The sequence below is a fragment of the Chamaea fasciata genome, unplaced genomic scaffold, assembly GCF_029207755.1.
Source record: "Chamaea fasciata isolate MVZ Bird 193981 ecotype frontalis unplaced genomic scaffold, bChaFas1.0.hap1 SCAF_18, whole genome shotgun sequence".
NCBI classification, from domain to species: Eukaryota; Metazoa; Chordata; class Aves; order Passeriformes; family Sylviidae; genus Chamaea; species Chamaea fasciata.
In genome coordinates this window covers 11,102,800-11,125,473 of record NW_027094103.1, presented here as the reverse complement: position 1 = coordinate 11,125,473, position 22,674 = coordinate 11,102,800, and the positions used below count along the sequence as shown (strand labels likewise).

Below are 22,674 nucleotides of genomic sequence, written 5' to 3'. Positions count from 1 at the left end.
GTGGGAATTCCTCTTTCCCAGTTTGTTGATTTCTGTGTTTATGGAATGCAACACTACCACAGGACCCTTTGCCCTTTGTGGAGGGGTCATTAATCAAAACAATCAGCCCCCAGACCGGTTTTGGAGTGGGAGAGTGGAGTTACTCTGCCTCTGGAACAGTCATCTGCACTTGGCACTGCAGCTGCACCCTGGGAAACACACTGGGACCTACTGGGAGAGATTTCCCACTTCTTTCCTCCAGGAGAACTCAATTCCAATCTTCCTCAGCCCACGACAGAGCTGGGCAGGAGGGACCACATTTTAATGTCTCACTAGAAATCTCCCACCTCTGCAAATGGAGCAAAGCTGCTTCCCACATACCCTGTGAGCTGAATTATCACCTCAGAACTGACTGCAACACCACTGCCAATCTCATATTTATAACCAAGATCTTTGGTGTGGAATTCAATGTGATATTCATTACATTATTCTGATATGAAATATTAATATTTTAATTAAATCCATTTCTTGAGGTTTTTAGCAGCAAAGAAAGCTGCATATATAACCTATACTCCATTTCTTGTGCTACTCCAGTTTGCTGATAAAAATGTACATGCTATCTTAGCAAAGAACCACAAGAGCTTTGATAAGAGCAGAGCCCTTTTGACTTCATGGAGTATAACCTTGATCACAATCTGATTTATTTCTCAAATAACCTCGGAGCTGCTACCAAGTCCTGTTACCCCCTGAGTGGTTCTGAGTTGTGCTGAGTCCTAATGGAGCAACAAAACGAGTTAAAACTTGATTTCTTGATGGGGAAAGACATGATGTCAACATCCCTCATGAGTAATACAATTTCTTTCCTGAAGAAACTGGATATATTTTTCCTCCTATACAACTCAACACATGGAGAAGTAACTACCTAAGAGCTACTTTTGCTGCTTAACAGAACCTTAAAAACCAAAACACAGGACAGCTCCTAGTTTGGGTTTTTTTTTTTTTCAGTGAAAAACATTCTTTTGCAAATTCCCAGGCTAGAGAGGAAAAAAGGCCAGCATACTTCACATCTTTCCATTACACATATAAATTCTGTTTTTAATGTTTCAACATTGACTTATGGTTACAAAATCTACACACGTAAGCGGCACAGAAATCTGGCTCTGTGCCCTCAGGTTATTTTAGCAAAGCTTCTGCCAACCACGTATTTACATGGGGAGAGCTATTCAGAGCAACTCCTCATGTTTTCCATTCAACTTTTTTTTATTATTATTATAAAGAGAGGGATGGGAGAGAGAGTTTAGTCGTGCTTGCTCAGTCATGTAGAAGAGAGGCAATTTTCTCTGCATAATTTTGTTAATGGAGCTAAAACTTGATTAACCTTGTGCTCAGAATCTGACTGCTTTTCCCTCCACAGGCTGCCAACTGGGCATCCTGGACCAGAACCATTTGCAACAGGAATTCAGTTTTTAAAAGGGAGGAAAAAGAGAGAGGGACACTCATTTCATAGACTCTGCCAGCAATTTGTTTAATATCGCATGGGAAGGCCATGACCAAGCCTAGAACAGACTTCCAGCATCAAATCCTTCCCTTCCCTTTCTGCAGCCACAAAGAGAGGACTGAAATGATTTCCTCCACAGCTTCCAAGAGCACCACTTCCACTTTCCCTCTCTTAAACAGAGGCCTGGGCCATGCAAACACTGGCAGATCAATCATCCCTTCCATCTATCCTTGAAAAACCAAAAAGCTTCCTGAATTTGCGATTCTAAGTTCTGCTTTTCATCTTTATAATGATGATTAGAGCTCTTTGAAACCTCTCTGACCTTTCAGTGCTCTTCTTGAGTGTTGAATTGGCCCAGGGCTGCAGGGCCAAAGCCAGAAGGAAAGAAACTCTCCTCTGGCATTTTGTCCCAGAAGTAAAAGCAGGGAAGGCTCATCTATGGCAGTGGGAGCTCCAGCTCTCCCATTCCCTAACCCACAAATTCTTCTCAGACACTTCTCAGGAAAGAGCCCCACATGCCATAAATACACTGCATATACATTATTCCTGGAGGAGTATCCTGGAATTTGGCCATTCCTTAAAATAAATACTGTTGACACAGGCTTGGCTTCCCAAGTGATTTTGGTCACTTGGGATCAACAGTCTCCTCATTATTCAGCCATTTCCCTATTTTAATTTCGCCAGTGATCATCTGCCATTTTCTTTCAGGAATCCGGTGTAAATACCAAACAAAGAAAAGCCAAACACCCATTCCATTCCTCTAAACCTTCCACTAAACTCCTTTTAACAGAGACCACATTGAATTTTTGCTGCCTTGTTTGTTCAAAATGGGGTAGAAGAGTTAATGACCTTAAAAAAATCAACTACAGCAACATCATCAATCTCATCAACCAGATTTGTAATCTCATCACAGATATCAAATTATCTTAGAAGTGCTTTACCATGACCTTGCATCAATTGACAGTGACTTTATAATAAATCAAATCATTTGAAGATGAAATAAAGTTCCACCTAAGCCAGTCTCCTTTACCAAATACTTCTATAACTTTAATTGTAATATGGTCAGCTGTTTTGGAAGAGATCATTTCAACTTGGAATTGCAGGAAAAGATCATTGTGTCAAAGAGAAAAATACTGATTTTTTATACCAAATGGAATATTTAAGTAATAGGTTCCTAAATTTCTGGTTCTCATCAAGAATGAAATAAAATGGGCATCTGTACAAAGCAATTCCTCTTTGACAAGTATCTTTGAAGTTCTCAGTGTTCTAAATCTATTCTTACATATTAACTTAATGAAGTTTATAAATTACACATTTTACTGTTCATCAACAAGTCGTTCTAACACATTCTTTTAATCAATATTTTCAAGCTACTCATTCACTTCTTCATAGTTCTGCCAATAAAGTAACCAGTAATGTCCTGTGAAATGGACAGAGACCAAGAATTCAGTGATTTGGTTTGTTTCTTCATGTTATCAGTTTTTCTTCATGCAGCAGAGATACTCAAAGGAAAATTATGTCAATCTTGCAGAGTAATTGTGAGCTGGGTTGTGGTTTTTCAGACCAGAGGCCAGTGTTAATAAAAATCCTGTTCATATTCAATACAACAAACACCACCAAAAAAACCCTGCAGAATATGAAAATTCACGTTATTTAGTGCTACCAGCAGCAAATCCCTCTCTAGTTAAATAATATCCTGAGTAGTACTGAAGTTATTAAAGAGGGAAAGGTTGAAGTTAATAAACAGGGAAGGACTGAAATTAATAAACAAGAAAGGACTGAAGTTAATAAACAGGGAAGGAGTGTTCTGTGAATCAGCAGCATCACTTCCAGCTGTTTTGTAGCAGCTCATAACAATTAATGATACAATACAAAGTCTTCTAAAAATGATGTTTCTAAGAGTTAAAATCCTACCAACCACAGGGTGTATTCTCCTGGCACAGTACAAGCAGGCTGATGCTAATTGCATGCTAATGATACTCATGAATATGTGCTAGTTGCATTCCTTACAGAGTTCCTTTACATTTCTTTAAATATAAAATTAATTATAAAGTGAAGTAATCAAATCCATAAGACAAACAACAAAGCTTCTGCTCATTAGCACCAACTCTGAACATTTCTCTTTCTCAGGAAGTAAAAACACCTGAAGGATTAAAAATGCAGGAAGTTTCCTTTAAAGGGAAGGATCTGACTTCCAGTGAAAATCCAGCTGTTGCACAGTCAGCAGACAAGGCTACAGTGATACCAGGAGGCAGCTGAGGTACCAAACTGCGGCCAAAGGGAATCTTCAAAATGAAGTAAGTTGTGCTACTGTGTAGACCAACAAAGCTTTTAAAATAAATGGAACCTATTCAGTGCACTGTGGTCACCTAACTTCAATTATTAAAAAAAACCCCACAGTTGGCATTCTGCAATTGCTGCTACAGGCAGTGCTTTTGTAACCGGGGAAAGCAATTACAAAGCTGAGTCCTGAGGTCTTTGGGCAAAATTTCAAGACAAGTTTTCATAAGTAATGACTCCAAGCTTTTGTTGGGAACATCTAAATACTTTGGTTTTTTCCCCTGCAAGCAGCACTCAAGATAAGGAAACTAAACATGTTAACTTTATTTTCATCTCAATGATTAAATGACATATTTACTGGCTTTTTATTATGCTACCTTTGCTTCTGTGAACTGAACCCATCGAGTTTCCATTGGCCTTAAAAAAACCCAGGAACTGAAATAGAATTGTTGACACAGCTTTGCTGTATAAACTCTCTGATAGCTACTGCAAAAAAGGAACAGTTATAAAATCCACTGCAAGTCCCTGTGAGATGGTTCAGATACTCCTTTAGATCCACTTGTGGTTCAGTGGCAAATGAGAATCATTAAAGAATCAAAGTAAAAACTATAAAGTAGTAACAATGCTACGAGGTGGTGACTGAGAAAAATCCTTTAACTCAGAAGTGTTGCCAAAGCAGTTGTGTGATGCAACTGAAATAGTAAGTGTTCTTGAAAGAGTAGGACAATGGCTTGGTTTACTAAATTTAAATTGAGAAGTAGTCAGATTCTATCATTTTGGAAGTAATTTATTTTATTAACCTACCATTCTATGGCATGTTTTGCACCACACTAACCTAGGATGCAACAGGTAAAGCCCTACTCACTTTCTGGTTTGGAATCTGCCACCATGTGCTGCATCTCCTTCAGCTGGACCTGGGCCCTCTGCAGCCTCTCCTCTGCATGGAACAACTTTGGAGAGACAATTGGACACACACAGGGTCATTCCTTGGAAATCCACGTGCACACAACCAAACCAACAGAGCCCCAAAAGAACCCCACACACAAAACATGGCAGCTCTAACGTCTGGTGATTTTCTGTTTCACAAGGGAATGTGCCAGACCAAATTTTCAACACTTGGCCTGGGTTTACTTGATATTCCCTCCTGTTAATTGAGAAGAGTGTTCTTGTTCTCCCAATTTTTTCTGATGGCAGAAATTCATCCGACAATTTTCAACCAAAAACACGAGTGGCTTGAGCATTACTACAACAACAACAACAAAAGGCAGCAGGAATCAGGATTGCAGCAGATAACTCTCCTTGTCCTGCAATGCAGCTGAGTTGTCACAGCAATCCACTGTCCTTCCCAAGAGCAGTCTGGAAAGCTTCCTGCCAAACAAGCCCCAGCTGATTTGCATTTTTGTGACTTAGATGTGTATTAGAACTGGAATTAACTGGACATCACATTCATTTTAATTGTGATCTTACTCGGGCTCGGGCAAAGGCCCAACAGCCTGAGAGCCACTGATTCCCATTGATCCCACATCAAACAAAGGCTGCAATATAAGAAATCTGAGGGGGTTTTCCCATTTTAATAGTGTCAAAATTCAGGCTACAGAATCTGGTGAGAGAGTGTAACAAAATGGCACTGGAATCTCTTGGAGTATCTTGTTTTGACAACACAGGAGAATAATGAAACCCACCCTTACACTTGGATGTCAACTGCTCCCAGGGCTTCTCAGGACATCATGTTTCCCAAATTCAGGGGCTTAAATCCCAAGGCTGCTCCTGCATACATATTGCTCCCACCCAGGAAAAGGATGAGGTACTTGCTGTGTTACTCAGCCCCTGAAATCTTCATCCAGATCACAAAGATAGAAATCAAACCAAGGAAACATTTGCTCACTACCATAAATACGAAGAGTTCCCTTTGGGTGCTCCAGCAGTAAGTCATGGAACATTTCCTGGGAATGCTAAAGGATGATGTCAGTGGGAGCTGAGGCAGCCAAGTACCTTCACTGTGGTGTTCAAAACTTGCAGGGTCAAGCCTCTTCCTTTAAAATCTTTTAAATGGGATTTAATTTTCTGGGGCTGGGAGAAACTCTCCCAGCTACTGTTGCCCCTGATGTATTTCTAAAATGCACGATTCCCAAACAGCAACAACTCTTTATTTAACAGGTATGTTGTTATGCCAGTACCTGACTTTTTTGTTCTTGTTTCTGTTGAGCCAGAGATTCTTCTCTCTCTTTCTCTAAGCGAAGCTGTCTTGCTATTTCAAGCATCCGTTGATGATTTTGTACTGTCTCCACCTACAGCAAGCAGATAAATAGTGCATGTTGCTGTCAGATAGCTGAGAAATACATTAAAGAGATCATATGTCTCACAAGCCCACTTAGCACTTCCCTTCCATACACGTTACTACTCAGAAATGACAGCAAAGTACTGGACTTGAGAGTCTTAAAAGCTCTGGATCAACGCCTGGGGAGATTCCCTGAAGGTCAATTAGTTACTTGATTCCTTCCTAGACATACAGTGTGTTTATCTTAATCCTTGTTTGCATTCCAAAATCGGAGTTGCAGGCCAAGGATTATAACACTGAAATGTAGGAGTTACTTCTCTTATTACCCTCTTCTTAAGACGCTCTACTCTTTTGGCCAGTTGATCTTTCTCTTCTTCCATTGCACTGATGTCCTAAAAAGCAAGAAAAACAGATAAAGAAATATTAATTTATTTCCCATGTCTATTGGATTGGACAAAATTCTCTTCAAATTAATATGAAAATCAGAATTCTTCCCTGAATACACGGAGGCGGTTATAATTTTATTGATCTATGATCAAACATCCAGGATTCCAATCTCTCTTCTCTCTTACTTCCCCCACAGTTCCCACTCTCTTTATGCTAACATTCTTCATCTGCATCCCTGAGTATTAATGTGAACATTTAAAATAAAAGCAGGTGGATTTCTCCAAAATAAAAACAAACAGAAACCACCAAGGAACGAATCAGCATGAATTCAACATCTGATGCAGTCTGACATATGTTCTTAATGTCACCAGCATTACCTACTTCCTGGCAGACCAATTTGCATGAAGTTGCCTATGAGCGATGTCTGCTGCCACTTTTTGTATTAAAACTGTCTTAGAAGAAACATTTTCTAGTGCTGAAACATGTATCTGATTATTATTATTATTATTCTCCTTTAGTCCTATTTTACAACAGCAGGACTCCACAGATTGATAACTATGAGTAGACCTTATCTCAACATTTGCCTGCCTTGTCTGTGTGTCCACTGGAAAGCTGTACACAAGCTTAATTATTTCGCTGAAACAGAGCAAATATTTCTCCTTAACACTTGAGTCACGTGGGGTCATCATTTCTGTTGACTTAAGCTCTTAATTCATTCAACACCCTCTGGAATTATTAGCCACTATCAGGAAAGCAAAAGGCTCTGTATCAGTCTGCACTCAGAGGAAATGGAGTTCTAATATTTGGAAATCATGCTGCACAGAGTCTTGGCAGCCTCGTTCCCCAATCTGCTCCAGAAAGCTCAGCTCTAAACACGAGTGAGGACTTTGTGTTTGCCAACAGAGAGCAGTGACAAGAGGCAGCTGCAGCGCCCACCAGCTCTGGCCTCCATGGCTCTCACATTGTCCACAACCAACATGGAACTGACGTGCAAAAAAAAAACCAACTAAATAAAAAAATTGTGGAGTTTGTTTACCCTTCTTATTTCTGCAGTTGATAAACCAGATATTTTCAGCTGCTCGTGCTCCTTATGTAGGTTTTTAAATGCTTCCATGAGTTCCTCATACTGTGAAATGAAATGGAAATTGTGCAGGATGAGCTCTGTGTCTAAGGATTTTCAGATCAACACAGTGTTTTACTACTGAGACAGTAAATGTAGACATAGAAATATGGTGAGAACAACATAAAAAGGAATTTTCTCATTGCAAAAGCCTGTCAACTTATAAAGCAGAAATGAAAAAATCACAGTGCATTATCTTCCATTTGAAGAGACAATCAGAACTTCACAATTTCCCCAGTATTTTCACCTTTTGTAATACACAGTGTATTTGCAAAACAGGAAGATAAGATGCCAACCAAGAGGGACAAATTAACAAATTAATCTCTCTTACTATACCTCTGTGTATACCACATATAGAAATGTATCAGCCCCAAAAGGAAGAGTTGGCTCTAACAACACTTTTGATGGAAGCAATGGGGCTTGAGTCTCCAGAGTGGCCCAAGAGCAGGGCTGAGTGAACACGTGAGAAATGGCTGGGCCACGTTGCATAACCCTCAGAACATCCCAGAGATTGATAGATGCAGCTCAGCACTCAGAGACAAGGAGACAGTGTGCTACTTCCACACCAGTACTTTGCCCACCAGGAATCTTAAACTGAGAGGCAGTGTGAAAGTCTGTGTGGGTAGAGAAATAACAGGGGACAGCAAGAGTTTAGAAATATGGAGAGGAAATAAATTTAGATTCAACTCGGAGAAACACGAGCTGAGGTATAAGGAAAGATAATCTCCACAGAAACAACCCTTCAGTGAGATGGAAAAATCTAAAAGGAGAGTATCAAGTCATTTTTTACTTCCTGGAAAGAGCAGTTGATATGAAAGGTGAATACCAAATGGCAACAGCAAAGGCCAGTTCAAACAAAGGCATCAGAGCCCTGAGCAGTGAAGCAGCAACTCCATGCTATAAAACCCTGGGGAAGCAGCATCCAGAGTGCTCTGCTCAGTTCTGGTTGCTTCAGTATCAAGCACACACTGACAAGCTGGGGGGAATTAAAAAAATAGCAATAAAATGGCTAAGGAGAAGAAGATAAAATCATAATGAGCTGGATTAAGTGGCAAATAAAGGTGTGACAAGGAATGCACAGTCTGGACGAGGAGGAACAAGTTACAAAATGCAAGAGTAAAACCCAGCTGGCTTCCATGATACCTATTATGCACTCTGGAAGTCCTTTAACAAAAATGAAAATGAGCAGGCGGTGTCTGAGCAACTGCATTCCCACTGCTGGTGTCCAAGAGTTTTCCTTTGTGTGTCTCTACCTCTGCCAAAAGAGGAGTTCCATAAGACTTTTCCTCATTGGAACATGAAATTTCAAGGCCAATGGCAGGATTCAAACAAGGCAGAGCAGATTTTGATGGATTGTAACAAATGAAGGTTCTCACTTTTCCCTTTGGGTGCACCTGAAATAAGGGACACACTCAAATGACCAAAAAAAGACCCAGGTTCCTGTATGGAAAGACAGATCTCTGGCACCTGGGAGCAAAGCACTGAAGCCTGAACAATGAGATTAATGCCTGAAGTTGCTTATTTCTTAAATTATAGATTGCAGGCAATCCAATATCTAAATCACAAAACAGCTGGGGAGGTGGCAGGTTTGCTGAGTATCTTCTAGAAGTTATTTACAAAAGTTCATTTTTGCTCGATTCTACACACTCATAATAAGGTGTTACAAGGGGTCCAAACTCTCATTTTTGAAATTTTCCTTAAAAGACACCATTGCAAGACCGTATCTAAATAATTCAGGCTAATTGTTTAATTCATTAGTATCTAAATATTTGCAGTGTCATGTTATATTGCAGTAAGGCATTCTATTACCCCAGCTTCGGCTTTGAATTAATCAGCCGGGTATTAGTTTAATAAGATGGTTCTATTACTGCATCCCAAAAAGGAACACATCTTACGTAATGGAAATTATGGAGGTGGATATTTATACACATTAAGACTGTGACACACTGAACAAAACATACAATCTGCATTCCTTTCTCTCTCTGCTACTTCTGCTGAGTTATTTCAAGGTATAAATCCAATATTGTTAGAGGTAACAAAAAAATAAAAGGCTTAGTCAAGCCTCAGTCAGACTGTTCAGCTTTGCTGGTGCAGAGTTAATAGATCAAGTTACCTCTTGCAAACACTCAAACCCACTGTGGTTTTACAGAACAAAAGGCACAGAAAACTGGGAAAAAAATTAAGTAAATATGTACCTCAGATAATAAACCCCAAACTTTGATTCACTTCAAGTTTTACATTTCAAACCCACCAAGTCTGACTATCTAAAATCAACATCTAATGCTCACAAAAGAAGTGGGAACATAATAAAGCACAAAGAAAAAGAAATCTTTTCCTTATTCACGAAAAATAACTGGTTAAAGCAAAAGTGGAGTAAGGCTCATACAAATATTAGGCATCAAATACTATCAAAGGACTATCATGATAAAAATACAATCAATGGACAATTAGGAGACATCGACTTTTGGTCATAACATTTTCTGTTTGAAGTGGCAATTTCATAAAGTTCAAAATATCCAGGTCATAATTAATAGAAAAAAACCCAGAGCTGTTCAAAAATTAAGAACTAAAAGTCTGTCTAAGCCAACATGGCTCTGAACATTATTTGGCACCCAGTGCTTAATGGGCTTAAAGCCTTTTAATTCAATGCTACTTATTAAGACATAATATCAGGGTTATTGGAAGAAAAGTGGTCAAGACATCAACTTTGTATTATGAATCTTTGCTTATCCTTGATTCCAACAAGCTTTTAACATAACTCACTTGAACATGTATGCCAGCATCAACTCCCTGATTCGTTTATCCCTCCTCCCACTGGCACTTTAATTAACCTAAAACGTTGGCATTCATGAGAAATGGTACCTGTTTGTTGAAGTCAGCCACAGTATCATCCTGCAGGAACTCTGCTGGCACTTCCAGTTTCACTAAGAAACGTGCCAGGTAAGCTCTTGTCCTGAGTTCATTGGTCCTCTGAAGAAGCCAATGTAAGACAGGATGAATTACAGCTTTGCTTCCAGTAACCAGCCCTTGGCGAAAAGCACTCCTGTACGGAACCAACCAGGAGAAAATGCCAATAAATCTCAAACAAAAGAATGCTTGGAGAAAAAGATCTGCTATGTTCTGACGTTCCTTCTCCACTTGCCTAATGGTTTTTGTAATGCTGTTAGAAGAGCAAACGCTCATGATGAGGTTTGGGTTTGATTAGCCTGGAAAAGAGAAAGCTGAGGGATTTGCACATTCCAGAACCTGAAGGAAGCACAAAATGGAGATGGAGAGGAACATTTTACCAGGGCTTTGAATGCCATACCAATGGGAATGGCCTCACAATGACAGAGGGCAGGATTGGATCAGATATCAGGAAGCAATTCCTCCCTGTGAGGGTGGTGAGACCCTGGCACAGGGTGCCCAGACAAGCTGTGGTTGCCCCTGGATCCCTAGAAGTGTTCAAGGCCAGGTTGGATGGAGCTCTGAGCAACCTGGGATAATGGAAGGTGTCCCTGCCCATGGCAGCAGGTTGGATGATCTTCAGATCCCTTCCAACCCAACCCATTCTGAGCTGGAAGTCTGCAGTTCAGGCTCCCAATTCTTCTACCCTGAGTCAGATAAAAACCCTGTAACAGGATAAAGCCAGCAGCGACAACTCCTCGTTTCCTGTGACAGCCTTGAGGGATGCCAGCAGAGCGGAAGGAGCGCGGGATTTGGGATCACCTGGCACAGGTGAGACGGGACCGGGGCCGGGCCGGGCCGGGCCGGGCCGGGCGTGCGGCGCCCTCTACCGGCCGGAGTCGCCACTGCACCTACGCAGGTGCGGGCACCTGGAGCCACACCTGGAACCCCAAAACATCCACAGGGACACGGGAACAGCGCCCAAATGGGACCCCAAAACATCCACAGGGACACGGGAACAGCGCCCAAATGGGACCCCAAAACATCCACAGGGACACGGGAACAGCGCCCAAATGGGACCCCAAAACATCCAAAGGGACACGGGAACAGCGCCCACCTGGAGCCACACTTGGAATCCCAACCCATCATCCATGGGGACATTGGAGCAGTGCTCACCTGAACTAAAGGTCGGTATCACATAACCTAAAAAAGATGTTTTAACGTGATTCGTAGGCAAAAAAAAGGTACTCACAGGTCTGACACAGTCCCTGGAGGTTTGTATTTGAGGATTCCAAGGAGATTCAGCATTCTTTTAGCTGTTTGTTCTGGCAGCTCCTCTCTGATGTCCACAGCATGCTAAACGGGTTTTAAAATTAAATAAGTATTTATTCTTTATTATTATTCATATAGTAGAAGTTATTGTAACTATTATAAAGCAATCGATTTAAGAATTAATTACTAATTATTAGGATAACACTATATTAACTATCATCAATTATTTTTATAAACTTGCTTGTCCAAGTGATGTTAATTATTTAGCAACGTTGAAAGAATTGACTTTGTTAATTTACCAGACGATAGTGGAGATGCTCTGTACAGAACATCCCTTAAATCACCAAACTTCAATTCTCTTCTAATGGATTTTCTTGCAACATGAGTATTCAGGTCAATTTACTCCAGGGATGCCTTCTCCCTGCTCGTGGGATCTCCTCTGTGCAGTCACACTGACCACATCCTCCCAGGCCGTCGGATCACCCGGCACTCCAAGGCACAGGTATCCATACCCCAGGTGTATGAATGGTCCCTCCTCATCTCACACACACTTTTGGCAGCCTCCAAGGAGCGGGATATGATTTCCATTGCAACAGCACGCTTGTGAGGTTCAGTTCTTGATCAGCTCCTGCCCTGGGTGTGTGCAAGACACAGCCTGACTTTGATTGTCAGTATGAACCAAGATCTGTAGCCTTAATTTCACAGGAAAAACATCGTCATCAGCCTCTGGGGAACAGGGATGCTGCTGCCCTGCCCCAAGAAACATTTGCTGGTTTGCCAAGAGCACTCAGACAGGGAGGAAGGATTCTTGCCAGGCACATTTATTTCCTGGAAGATTCATACAAGGTTCATTTGGTGACACAAACACGCCGCAGGATTATACTGAGCCAGACCTAAATAAAAGCAAATTCCCGTGTCAAGGCACCTCAGGAGATCTGAGCACCTCTGAGTGCCCTCCTTACCTTCGGGTCAATCTCCCCCAGAACATCACTGAGCAGCTGCAGCAGCTGCAGCGGCTCCAGGGAGTCAAACGAGATCAAATTGTAGTTCTTCCTGAAGGGCTCCTGATTGAGCTTCTCGACAATGAACTGGATTTGGTCACCCATAACTGTGTCCCGGGAAAACTTCTGCAGAGAAGGCCCAGCAGATGCCGGGGGGGCGGTGACCGGGTCCGGCCGCCCCTCAGCGCCGGGACTGGGGGTCGGGCCGGGCCCTGGCGGGGGCTGCGGGCTCGGGAGCCCGGGCCGGGCCCTGGCGGGGGCTGCGGGCTCGGGGCCCGGATCGGGCCGGGAGCGGGGAGGCCTCCACCGGAGCCTCGCGCGCGCCGTTACCGCGGGGACGGTTGCCAGGATACGGGCGTGGCGTCACTTCCGGCGTTACCGCCGAGCGGCGCCAACCGGGCCGGAATCGGGATATGAGGGGGCGTGGTCTGGTCTGGAGGAGGCGTGACCTATATTGGTGGGGCGGGGTCCTATAATGAAGGGGCGTGGTCTGGTCATGAGGGGGCGGGGCCGAGCTGTGAGGGGACCGGCACCGGCACCGGCACCGGCACCGAGCTCTTCTGGCGGATCGGGGATCGCTGCCCTCACAGCCAGCTGGGGCCGCCCGCCGCACTGGGAGCCCTCCCGGTGTCCCCACAGCACGTCCCGGTCAGTCCTTCCCGCTGCCCCCTGCGGGAAAACGCAGCCCCGTCCCGTCCCCTTCCCGCCGCGAACAGCCCGGGAATTGCGGCTGAGGCGGACACGGCACAGGGCAAGCCTCTCGTGGGGCCCCTTCACAGAAAAAGTGCGAGGAGCGGCAGAAATAGGTCCGAGATTCAGCCTCTGGAGGATAAACTCGGCTCTGCGGCTCCTTCTGAGGGAGGTTGTTGTCGCATGTGTAGGAGATGTACAAACAGATTGCTGCAGTTACCCAGTTAAGATTTCTGGCAGCCTTTGACAGCACAAAGGGGATGTCAAGTGTGGCTGATGTACGTGTCAGGTGAATGGTTACTTAATTCCTTTGAAATGGGAAGGTGCACAGGGGATCCGTGTGGAACAGGAACAGCCAGTCCTGGGCCCAGGCTTCATCTGGGGCAAATGGCAAATTTATGTCCTCGAGTCTGAACATCAGTTGTCAGCGTGCCTCAAAGCAGCAATAAATATGTAGTGCATAAATCTGAAACAAGGACAGCAGCTTCAAAAACACCAAACAATCTGAACCGGGCTATAAATTAAAGTCAAACTTGCTCATGGAATCTCTCAGTCTGCAAGTTTGTTCTCGCAGATCCTTCAAAATCCATGCTTAGGCCTGAAATAGTTAGATTTTGGAGCCTCTCTGCAATTTCAATTAGGTTCTTGGATAGTCTTAGAATCCCATGTGAGTCCCCAGATGATGGATTAAAATATGCAGTGAGTCATGTAAAATTGGTGCCAATTGAAGTGCACAGGTTGTAAATCACTGCAGAATTTGACTCAGTAAGTAGCAACCATAAATGTAATACTTTGCAATTCTAAGCACTGCGACTATCTTAGATTAGCTCCTCTTCCTTCTGAGAAACAGAAAACGCTTCATACAATAACTTCATTAAATTTATTGGTCTTCACGGGAAGGCTGAGAAGTGGCACTGATTGGTGTCCTAGATGTTAACTGGTTAAATGAAGTGACAAAAGGGATGGATGGGTGCCCTGTGGTTGGGCATGAGAGTCATGTTAGAGCCAGGAATATAATCCAAGTCTCCTGACTCCCGGATTTGAACTTTAAAACCAGATCATGTTTCCTTTGTGCTTTCACTCCATATACTGACCTTTAGGAATCGTATTTACCTACAGGTTCCCAGAAGAGATCTGCTTTCCCTTGTCATGCTTTCCTGGTATCAGTTACTGTTTTCTCTGATGAGTATTTTGAGCATGTAGAACACAGAGAGAGCAGATGAGAATGGTATTTCTGATGGAGGTGCCTGTGAGTTCCCCATCATTTAATCCTGGAGAAACACCATTTCTGTAAACATTGATACACATTATTTCTCCCTCAGTGCTGAGGGGAAGGCAGTTGTGGTGAGGGTGGAGAGGGATCTGGGCTGGGTGCACTGGGAGGTTGCTGCTCTGAGATTTTGCTTTATATTAAGACTATTCCAATCCTCACATTCCCAGAAGGAAAGGACCATTCCCCTCTTCTCATGTCTCTGTAACGTCAAAGAACAGGAAGGATGAAAACTTTAGAGAATGACAAGATAAGAAGAAAAAGAGATGGTGGGATGGAAACCCATGGAGTCTGATTATTCTGACTCTGGGAAAGGAGACCTCCATGATCAGACATTGTGGACTGGCTGAATTTGTTGACATGTTTGACAGCTCAAGTGTTTGGAGGCAGGAGCAAAACCACACATTGGAGCCCAGTTTTGTGGGACTTTCCAACTTGGGAAAAATGGGAGAGATCCCATGTCATCCTTAAAGTTTTATGTTATCATGATCCTTTCTTCCACCAGTTTTGTGTTCTCCATACGTGCAGGCTCCTGGCTGCCCCCCTGCTGCTTGGTATTTACAGGCTGCAGTGCTGTCTGAATATTCAAAGTTACTGCCCAAAAGAAAAAAAATCTCAGTGCCTTGACCTCTTTATCACAAGAGAATCTTCACAGACATGAAAGAGACTATAAGCTCTCAGTCCAGCCTTGGGTAAATATTACAGGAAGCAGCTGAGATTTGTTTATGCTTAACTTGCCTTAAGTTATCTTAGTTTGGGTGATGTGCTATCTGAGTCAAGTCTTACAGACTGGAGGGCCAAATGTTCCAGTATATTTGTTGTATAATTCTGGGGGCATTTTCCACAGTCCCAAATTAGTTTGCATGGAGAGTGATGCAGATGTTGAAGGAAAGTTTGACGTGAGAGTTGTCATAAGAGTTCAGCCCTACAGTTCCATCCTACAGTTCCCTGGATAGAATTTGTCTTTTGTTTAGCTTGGGAAAGGCTTGTGGAAGCTTCTTATTGCAAAGACATCCTGCAGAGGTAACTTGTGGAGGAAAGAGAACGGAAATAAACAATCCAGAGCTCTCTGGATCTGCAGGCACAACTTCACTGCTCCCTCCTGACTTTCCCCTCCCTTTACAGCCACTGCTGTGCAGATGCTGCCGAGCGAAGTTGTGACAGAGCTCGACCACAGACAGCAGCAAATCCGAGTGGGACGAAACCTGAGCAAATGAGAATCCTGCTCCCCGGTGGAAGAGAGATCACCTTATATGGCAACATCACAGACAAGAGGATGAACGCGTCCGGCCGGGCTGCTGAGGTCAGATCCCAAACAGATGGAAGATGTTAGTGTGAAAACAAGAGCATTTAGGAAGAGGAGACGACATTTCTGCTTTGCTCAAGCAATCTGACCCCTCCTGTTTGTTTGTTTGTTTCTGTTATTGAATATATTGTGCTGTATGTACACGTAGGTCTGTGTTGTATTAAAAATTAATTTCTTTGTGGCTATTCTAGTACCTAAATGCATCCCCAGCCTGTTTCTGGTTCCCACTTGCAGCTGTACTGTGGTCAGCTAAAGCCTAAGGAGTGATCACAGACGTCTTAAAAAACTAAGCCTGTTTGTGTAGAATTGGCTTGTTCCGGTGAGCTGAGGCATTTAAGACAATACCAACAGCCAAGAAGTCTGTCTGGTTCTGAATGTTTTGTCGTGTCTACAGTTGTAAGTCATTTAAACTACTAAAGGATTGGAAGAAAAACAATAGATCTGTAGGGTTTGTATATTTTGTGCCTTTACCAGAGTCTTCAGCTGCACAAGGGAGGAACCTGGTACTTTAAATCTGGGTCTAATGGATTCTGATCCAAACTTGTGTCTTTCAGACTCTGAGCCTGGGATTTACAGGTCGGACCTTGAGAGCTCAGCACCTTTCCAGCCCCACCTCCTGTGTGTACACTGTCAGTGGTGCCCTCACACCTCTCCCTGCCCCCTGGAGCAGATGCCCACGGTTGGCTCAGAGCACACGGAGCAGCTGCAGCTTTGTGTGACCCCGTGCAGCAGGAGAGGCACAGCCAAGGTATGTGCCATGGACTGGCTCTGCTGAGAGGAGCAGGGACTTCACCACTCCTTTTTGATCCCAGCACCTGATGCAAAACCAGACTGAGACCAGGTAGAATGGTGTCCCAAGCAATATGAGATAAGAAGCTGGAGATCTCTGTGCCCATTGATGACCCCACTTTACCACTGTCCTGCACCTCTCCTGGCACTGCCAGCCCTGTGGAGTGGGTGCTGTGTGCCTGCCCAGCCCAGAAGAGCATTGCACCTTCTTTGCACTGGTGTGAAGTGTTGGGGGTGGAGATTCAGGCCCAGAAGGAGCTTGGCCTGATGCTGGTTTTCATCCATTTAGCCCCAGTTGTCCCAGCATTACTTCTGTAGTCCTGAGGAGAGATGATGCCATGGCAGCAAACAAGACCATTGATCTGGTGTTAGACCACCTTGGAGGGTGGATGTGGTTGTGGGAATTCTGAGGGGGGAGTGTGGCATAGGATGTTATTTAACAAGGAGGGGTTGGTTGGGCAGAATTAACTAAGCTTCCTCTAGAAAACACTCAGTTTTGTTTCTTGCCATGCTGCCTGGTTTTGTTTCTTGTCCAAAAAATCCAAAATAAATCCACAGATTAGTCTCAGGTTTACACCAGTGTTTCTGAGATTAGAGCCTCCTGTTCAAGGTCAGATGAAATGGCAAGTCACCCCTTGCAGCAGATTCCAAGAACAATAAGATGTTTTAGGAATATGCCATAATTGATTGCCTCTAAAGGGCAAATTTTGCTCTGTGCTGCCAAGCAAGGGCTGTTCTCAGTGATAAGTTTGCTGAACAAAGTCTGCCGAGCTCTGTGGAGTTGGTTTCATTCTCCTGGGAGGGCAGCAGGCCAGGACATTGCGCACTCTGATCCCAATCGCACCGAGGATCCAGTCTGCAGGAAACCCAAGCGGCCTTACTAAGGTTCTATGCCCACCATCTGCTGCTCAGAGCTGGGTTCCCACTGCCACTTTCCAACAACATTGTTATCCCAAAGCACTGTTCTCCGGGAGGAAAAGGCTGAAATGCTGTCAAAATAAAGGATATAAATAAAGGAGCGTTGATCAGTTGCTTTGTATTTCTGTTCTTCGGATTCTCTTTTTATCTCCATCCAGAAAAGTCTGTTGTTAACCTCAGTTGGTGCAAGTGCTTGTGGCTTGTTTTTCAAAGCAAGCCTTTTATATCACTTTTATGTAATGTAGAAAGTATCTTCTGAACATACAATAGTTTTTCAAACTTGACAGTGCTTTTATGAGTTAGATGAGCTGGGTGACATTCCTGTCAGCTTTAGAACAGAGGTGTCCTTCCTCCTTGACACATTCAATTCATGAGAAAGTAAAAATGTTAGGCCCAACATTTTTGAAGCAATCAGCATAAGGCACAAAAATAGTCACTCTGAAAAATTAAAGGCAGTGGCTTTTAGGGTCTTTTAAAGAAAAACAACATGGACAGGACACTACCATTTGTGACAGGAGAAGTCAAAGTCTAGGTTCACAGCAACACAGCATGGGGGAATGTTTTTGGATGACATCAAGGTCCGACGGAGATAATTCCTCTTTCTCAAATGGCATCTGAAGGGTCAAGATGTCACCTCATGTTGTCTGCGTCATATAGGATGGGGAAAATAAAAATTCTCTTCTTGTGTACATCAATTCACAGCCAAAAGTTGTGAAAGTGAAACCAAGGCAGAGTTTGATCCAGCTGATGTGTCTCACTCAAAAATTCTCTCACCTACTTGAAAATGTCCATTTGACTTTTATCTTGGAGTGTGTTTTGTTCAAGAATGATACAAAGAAGCTGACACATTTTATTCTTATAGGCTTATTTGTCTTCTCTGTTTTGTCCAGACAGTTGTCTAGCCATTTCTCACAGACTCTGACAGGAGAGGACAATGTTAACAGCTCACTAAGTACCAGTGTGAAGAAAGTGCCTCACAAAAGCAACAGGATGTGGGATACAGCAGAATACACTGTACCAATGCAGGCAAGTCTTCAGTTAATGTCAGTTCAATATTCAGAATTCAGATTTTTCTGTTGGCTTTTACATCCTACTTCAACTGGCTCATGTTGTTGAATTAAACTTCCAGCTGAAACACTTGATTTCTCAATCTATCACCAGATCCAGATATGAAACTTCATATAAAATTGTGAAGGAAATTACTTCACCCTTAGCCCAAACAATGACAAGCACTTGTTGACCTAAGCAAAGTGCTAAATAAGGATTGATGAGGTGTGGCAGGACCATGGTTTGGGTAGTTCCTTCTGCAGCTTCCTCCTATAGAAAGCTGCAACAATCTGAAATGTCAAGTTCCCTATCTTACATTTGAGGAGGACAGGTTGAAATTGTCTCTAAGTGGCAAAAACCCCTTGAGTAAGAGCTTGTTTCTTTACGAGAATTCAAACAGGACAATGTGTGAATTATAATTCAACTGTTAAAAAACTGTGAGGTCAGGGGTTCCCAGTGGAATCTGTGGAGAACCTCCCTAAGTAAGTGAAAGACATATCTAGTTTTTGGGGTTTTTTTGTGTTGAAAGAAAAATTCATTGACAACGTCCTGAAATTTTAAAGTACTCCCTCTGCCTAGGCACTTAAAGACCTCATGTATGTAAGCCAGCTCTTCCCTTCACAGCCACACTGTTAACACTCATTATAATACCCAAACAATTGACTTCTACCAAGCTGCCCTGCTGTATGATGCTGCAGTGAAGTCACAGCCTCCAGTTTGTACCATCATGCAGCTGCCATAGAAACAGCTTTAGGTGTCCCAGGCTCATCCTGAATTCACTGGAGACATTTGGCTCATTAATTCAAATGTCAAGGAAAACGCATCAACGTAAGAGAGCTTTAATCAGGGACTGAAATAAAGGGGAAAAAAAAGTTTCCTAATGTGGGGTTTTCTTCTGCAAAGAGAGAAGATGTGGAAGTTCTCTGTGGGTTCATTTATCACAGTGAGGTTGCTTCCAGTTCTCCGTGGGGTAGATTGGTTGTCTGTGCTTTGTGCTGCAGGCTGGGATCCTCCTCAGACCAAAGAACGATCTCTTCATCCTTCCTACATAGATCATGAAAACCTCAATTTCAAAGTTAAATAAGAAAACTGGAGGAGAAAGACTCCATGGAACAATGCTGCTGTGACCCAGAGTAGAATGGAAGGGCCTCGTAGTCATCTTTTGTTGTAACCCTGTGACTGTACAATATCCAAGAAAAAAATGTTTTATTCCTAGTCTGTAGCAGCCAAAGAATGACAAAAAAGATTAACTATTTTACTTCAACTGAAATGATGGAATTGATTCTCTAAGGGAGCGAATTGTCATGCATTTTAGTTCCTCTCAGCCAGTTTTGAAATATATGCATAAGAAACTAGGTCAATGAGCACTTTCATTAGCTCATTTACAAGCCCATATGTATAAAATATAAGATACATATAAGTTTCTACATTTATATCTCATCTTCTCCCTAAATTGGGGTTTTCTGCAGAAACAGAGCAGTTTTTTCCACTGCCAGGTGCCCTCCAGTGCCCACAATGCCTCCTACAGCTCCTTCTGCTGAAGTTTTTCAGCACTTGAGAGCAAATTCCATTCCCTTCCCATGTGGACAGAGTTATGATCTGAAACAGGCTTTGTCCAACAACAGGAAGGCTGTAATTGTTCATACAGTATCCGGGAAAGATATGCATGAGCTTCCTGAGTTAATGAAATCCTAAGGGTTTGTTATAAAGTTTCAGTGGCTGCCAGTCATTTTGAAATGTCACCCTGTGTAGGCTCCTGCTGGGATGTAAAAGAGGGAGTTTTGCTTTCAATTACATTGCACAGTTGACACATTCTGCCTTCTTCCCTAACCTTCCTCTAACATGCCAGGAGTGGGTCATTACAGGCACCAAAAATAATGGATGAGAGGTTTGGTCCAAACCTCTGATGCATAAAGTTCCTTCACAAGTTCCATTGGCAAGAAGAAAAAAATGGAGGAATGACTAAAAAGCAAAGCTGAGTGTTTCTTTTCTACCAGAACAATGCCAAGGTCAGAGCCCAGGAAGCTCTGCCATGTGGTTGAGATACTGAGGTAGCAATGTTGGCCTTTAGTTACACCCATGATTGTCTTCATTGACCAAATTCCTCTGAAAGGTAAATCTCACAAACTACACAGGAGACCTCCTTTTCCTTCCTGTTAGTTATGGCAGGAGCTGAACAATTGCATGTTGGCAAGAAGGTTCTTTTATTTTGGATTGTTCATTTCTGCCTGAGGCAGGGCACTGTTGTTGGCTTAGCTGGCAGAAGGACTGGTGTTTACACCTTTTCCAGAAGATCTTTGGATTGGGTTCTGGATGCTCCCCAGTGGAGTGCTCTGTGACTGCTTATTGATGGAAGCTGTGCACCAGGAAAGTCAGGGGTTTGATAGAATAAGAAGCTGGAAGTTGGCTAAGGCTCCCATGATTCTCACCACTCTCTACTGCTCAGAGCATGGAAAATGCTGATGTCCAGAATGCTGAAGTGTGCTCAGGAGCTCAGAGTTGGTCTAGAATAATATGATTTTAAAGCTATCAGAGCATGGGCACTCTGTGACCAGAGGATGGATTTTCTTGAGTCAACTAAAAATTGCTGCTTTCCTGTGGTGGGAACATGCCCGCAGGAGTGCGTCGGTGTTGAAACAACTCGTGAGGTGTCGTTTCGGTTTCACTGGAGTGGGTGATGGCAACACAAAAAAACAATCCTCCTCCAGATCTGCTGATCCATCATCATTATCCCTATTGTGCTGTGTCAAGTGCAGAACCCAATGGTGAGGATCCCTGTTGAAAATTCTCTCAGTGGTTGGATGAAGCAGCAAATGTTGTTTTCTTCGATTTATGTTGGGATTTGTTGCAGAGCCACACCGTGAAATTTCGTGCTGCTGGCAAGCTGCTGCACTAGCCAGTCCAATGAGAACAATGAAAATGAAGAATCTGAGCCAATGTGTACTGGTGAGTCCAATGAGAACCATGAAAATGAAGAGTCTGAGCCGATGTGTACTGGTGAGTCCCATGAGAACCATCATCATGAAGAATATGAGCTGGGGCTAACCCTTAGACAAGGAGCTTCTTCCTCAGACTGCCAAAAGTGGTGCTGCTGTGGCAAATGCCAACCAACTCGGAAGCACCATGAGCAGCTCTTGCTGAAGGAAGAAAGGGCAGCGCATCACAACCTGAATTGGTTTCAGCACCTGGTGCTGCCTGATTGCACCCTGAAGAAAGCCAGAAGTCACCTCAAAGCATGACCCTGAAAGAAGGAAGCCCAAAAGATGTATCACCTAAAAAATGTGGTGCTGAGCATTTTCCTGCCCCAGCCTTGTCAGCTTTCTGCAGCCCTGGATTGTGAGGCTCTAGAAAGAGGCCGCTGAGTGAGTTTCATAACTCACCATTGAAGGCACCATGGTCCAGCCAGAACAAACACGCTCATTTTAGGCGATTCCAGTGACACAAACCATTTTCTGAAACACCTAGTGGGTTTTCTTTGTATTGTTCTTTTTAGCTTAAACCAAGGAATTACAATGAAAAGTACTTTTACCATTTTTGTGTAATATTTTTGGGCATTTCATTCATATTTATCGGAATTGTAATGTAGGACTTTGGCCTCCCCGTTTGCTCTTAGCTTCAAGCAGGCCTTGCCTCCCCCACCCCCTCCCCCTGAACTTGTGTGAGTAGCTTTGTGCTATGATGTGTAAGGCCAGATTACATCCAAGGAGCAGCAAATTCAGGGTAAATTAACCTGTGCTCCAACACCTTTTCTGTTCTCTATTTTTGTTATATTTAGACATGTTCTATTTTTGTAGAAACAAGGTGAGAAGGATTGTAACAGGTGTGTTCTGCACTCCTTCCAACGGAGCTTTGTTCTTTCTGAGCTAACCCAGCAGTTTGCCATTTCCATTCTCCACATACATTTTAAGATATACTGCTGGCAGATTATGCCACTTGTATTTATATCTTCAGTT

The 22,674-nt window shown here is 43.2% G+C and overlaps 1 protein-coding gene across 2 annotated transcripts in view; it reads right to left on the bottom strand.

Moving 5' to 3' along the window:
- The window catches only part of IFT81 (intraflagellar transport 81), a 35,843-nt gene extending 22,846 nt beyond the window's left edge, over positions 1 to 12,997 (bottom strand). For both annotated transcript variants that reach the window (XM_066199827.1, XM_066199828.1), the window contains exons 1-7: positions 12,663 to 12,997; positions 11,681 to 11,784; positions 10,405 to 10,585; positions 7,459 to 7,548; positions 6,362 to 6,427; positions 5,935 to 6,045; positions 4,623 to 4,707 (exon numbers count right to left, since the gene is read on the bottom strand). In XM_066199827.1, coding sequence (XP_066055924.1) covers positions 4,623 to 4,707; positions 5,935 to 6,045; positions 6,362 to 6,427; positions 7,459 to 7,548; positions 10,405 to 10,585; positions 11,681 to 11,784; positions 12,663 to 12,806 — 781 coding nt within the window. In that variant the 5' untranslated portion in view covers positions 12,807 to 12,997. The remainder of the gene's footprint in view (positions 1 to 4,622; positions 4,708 to 5,934; positions 6,046 to 6,361; positions 6,428 to 7,458; positions 7,549 to 10,404; positions 10,586 to 11,680; positions 11,785 to 12,662) is intronic.
- Between the last annotated feature and the right edge of the window lie 9,677 nt (positions 12,998 to 22,674).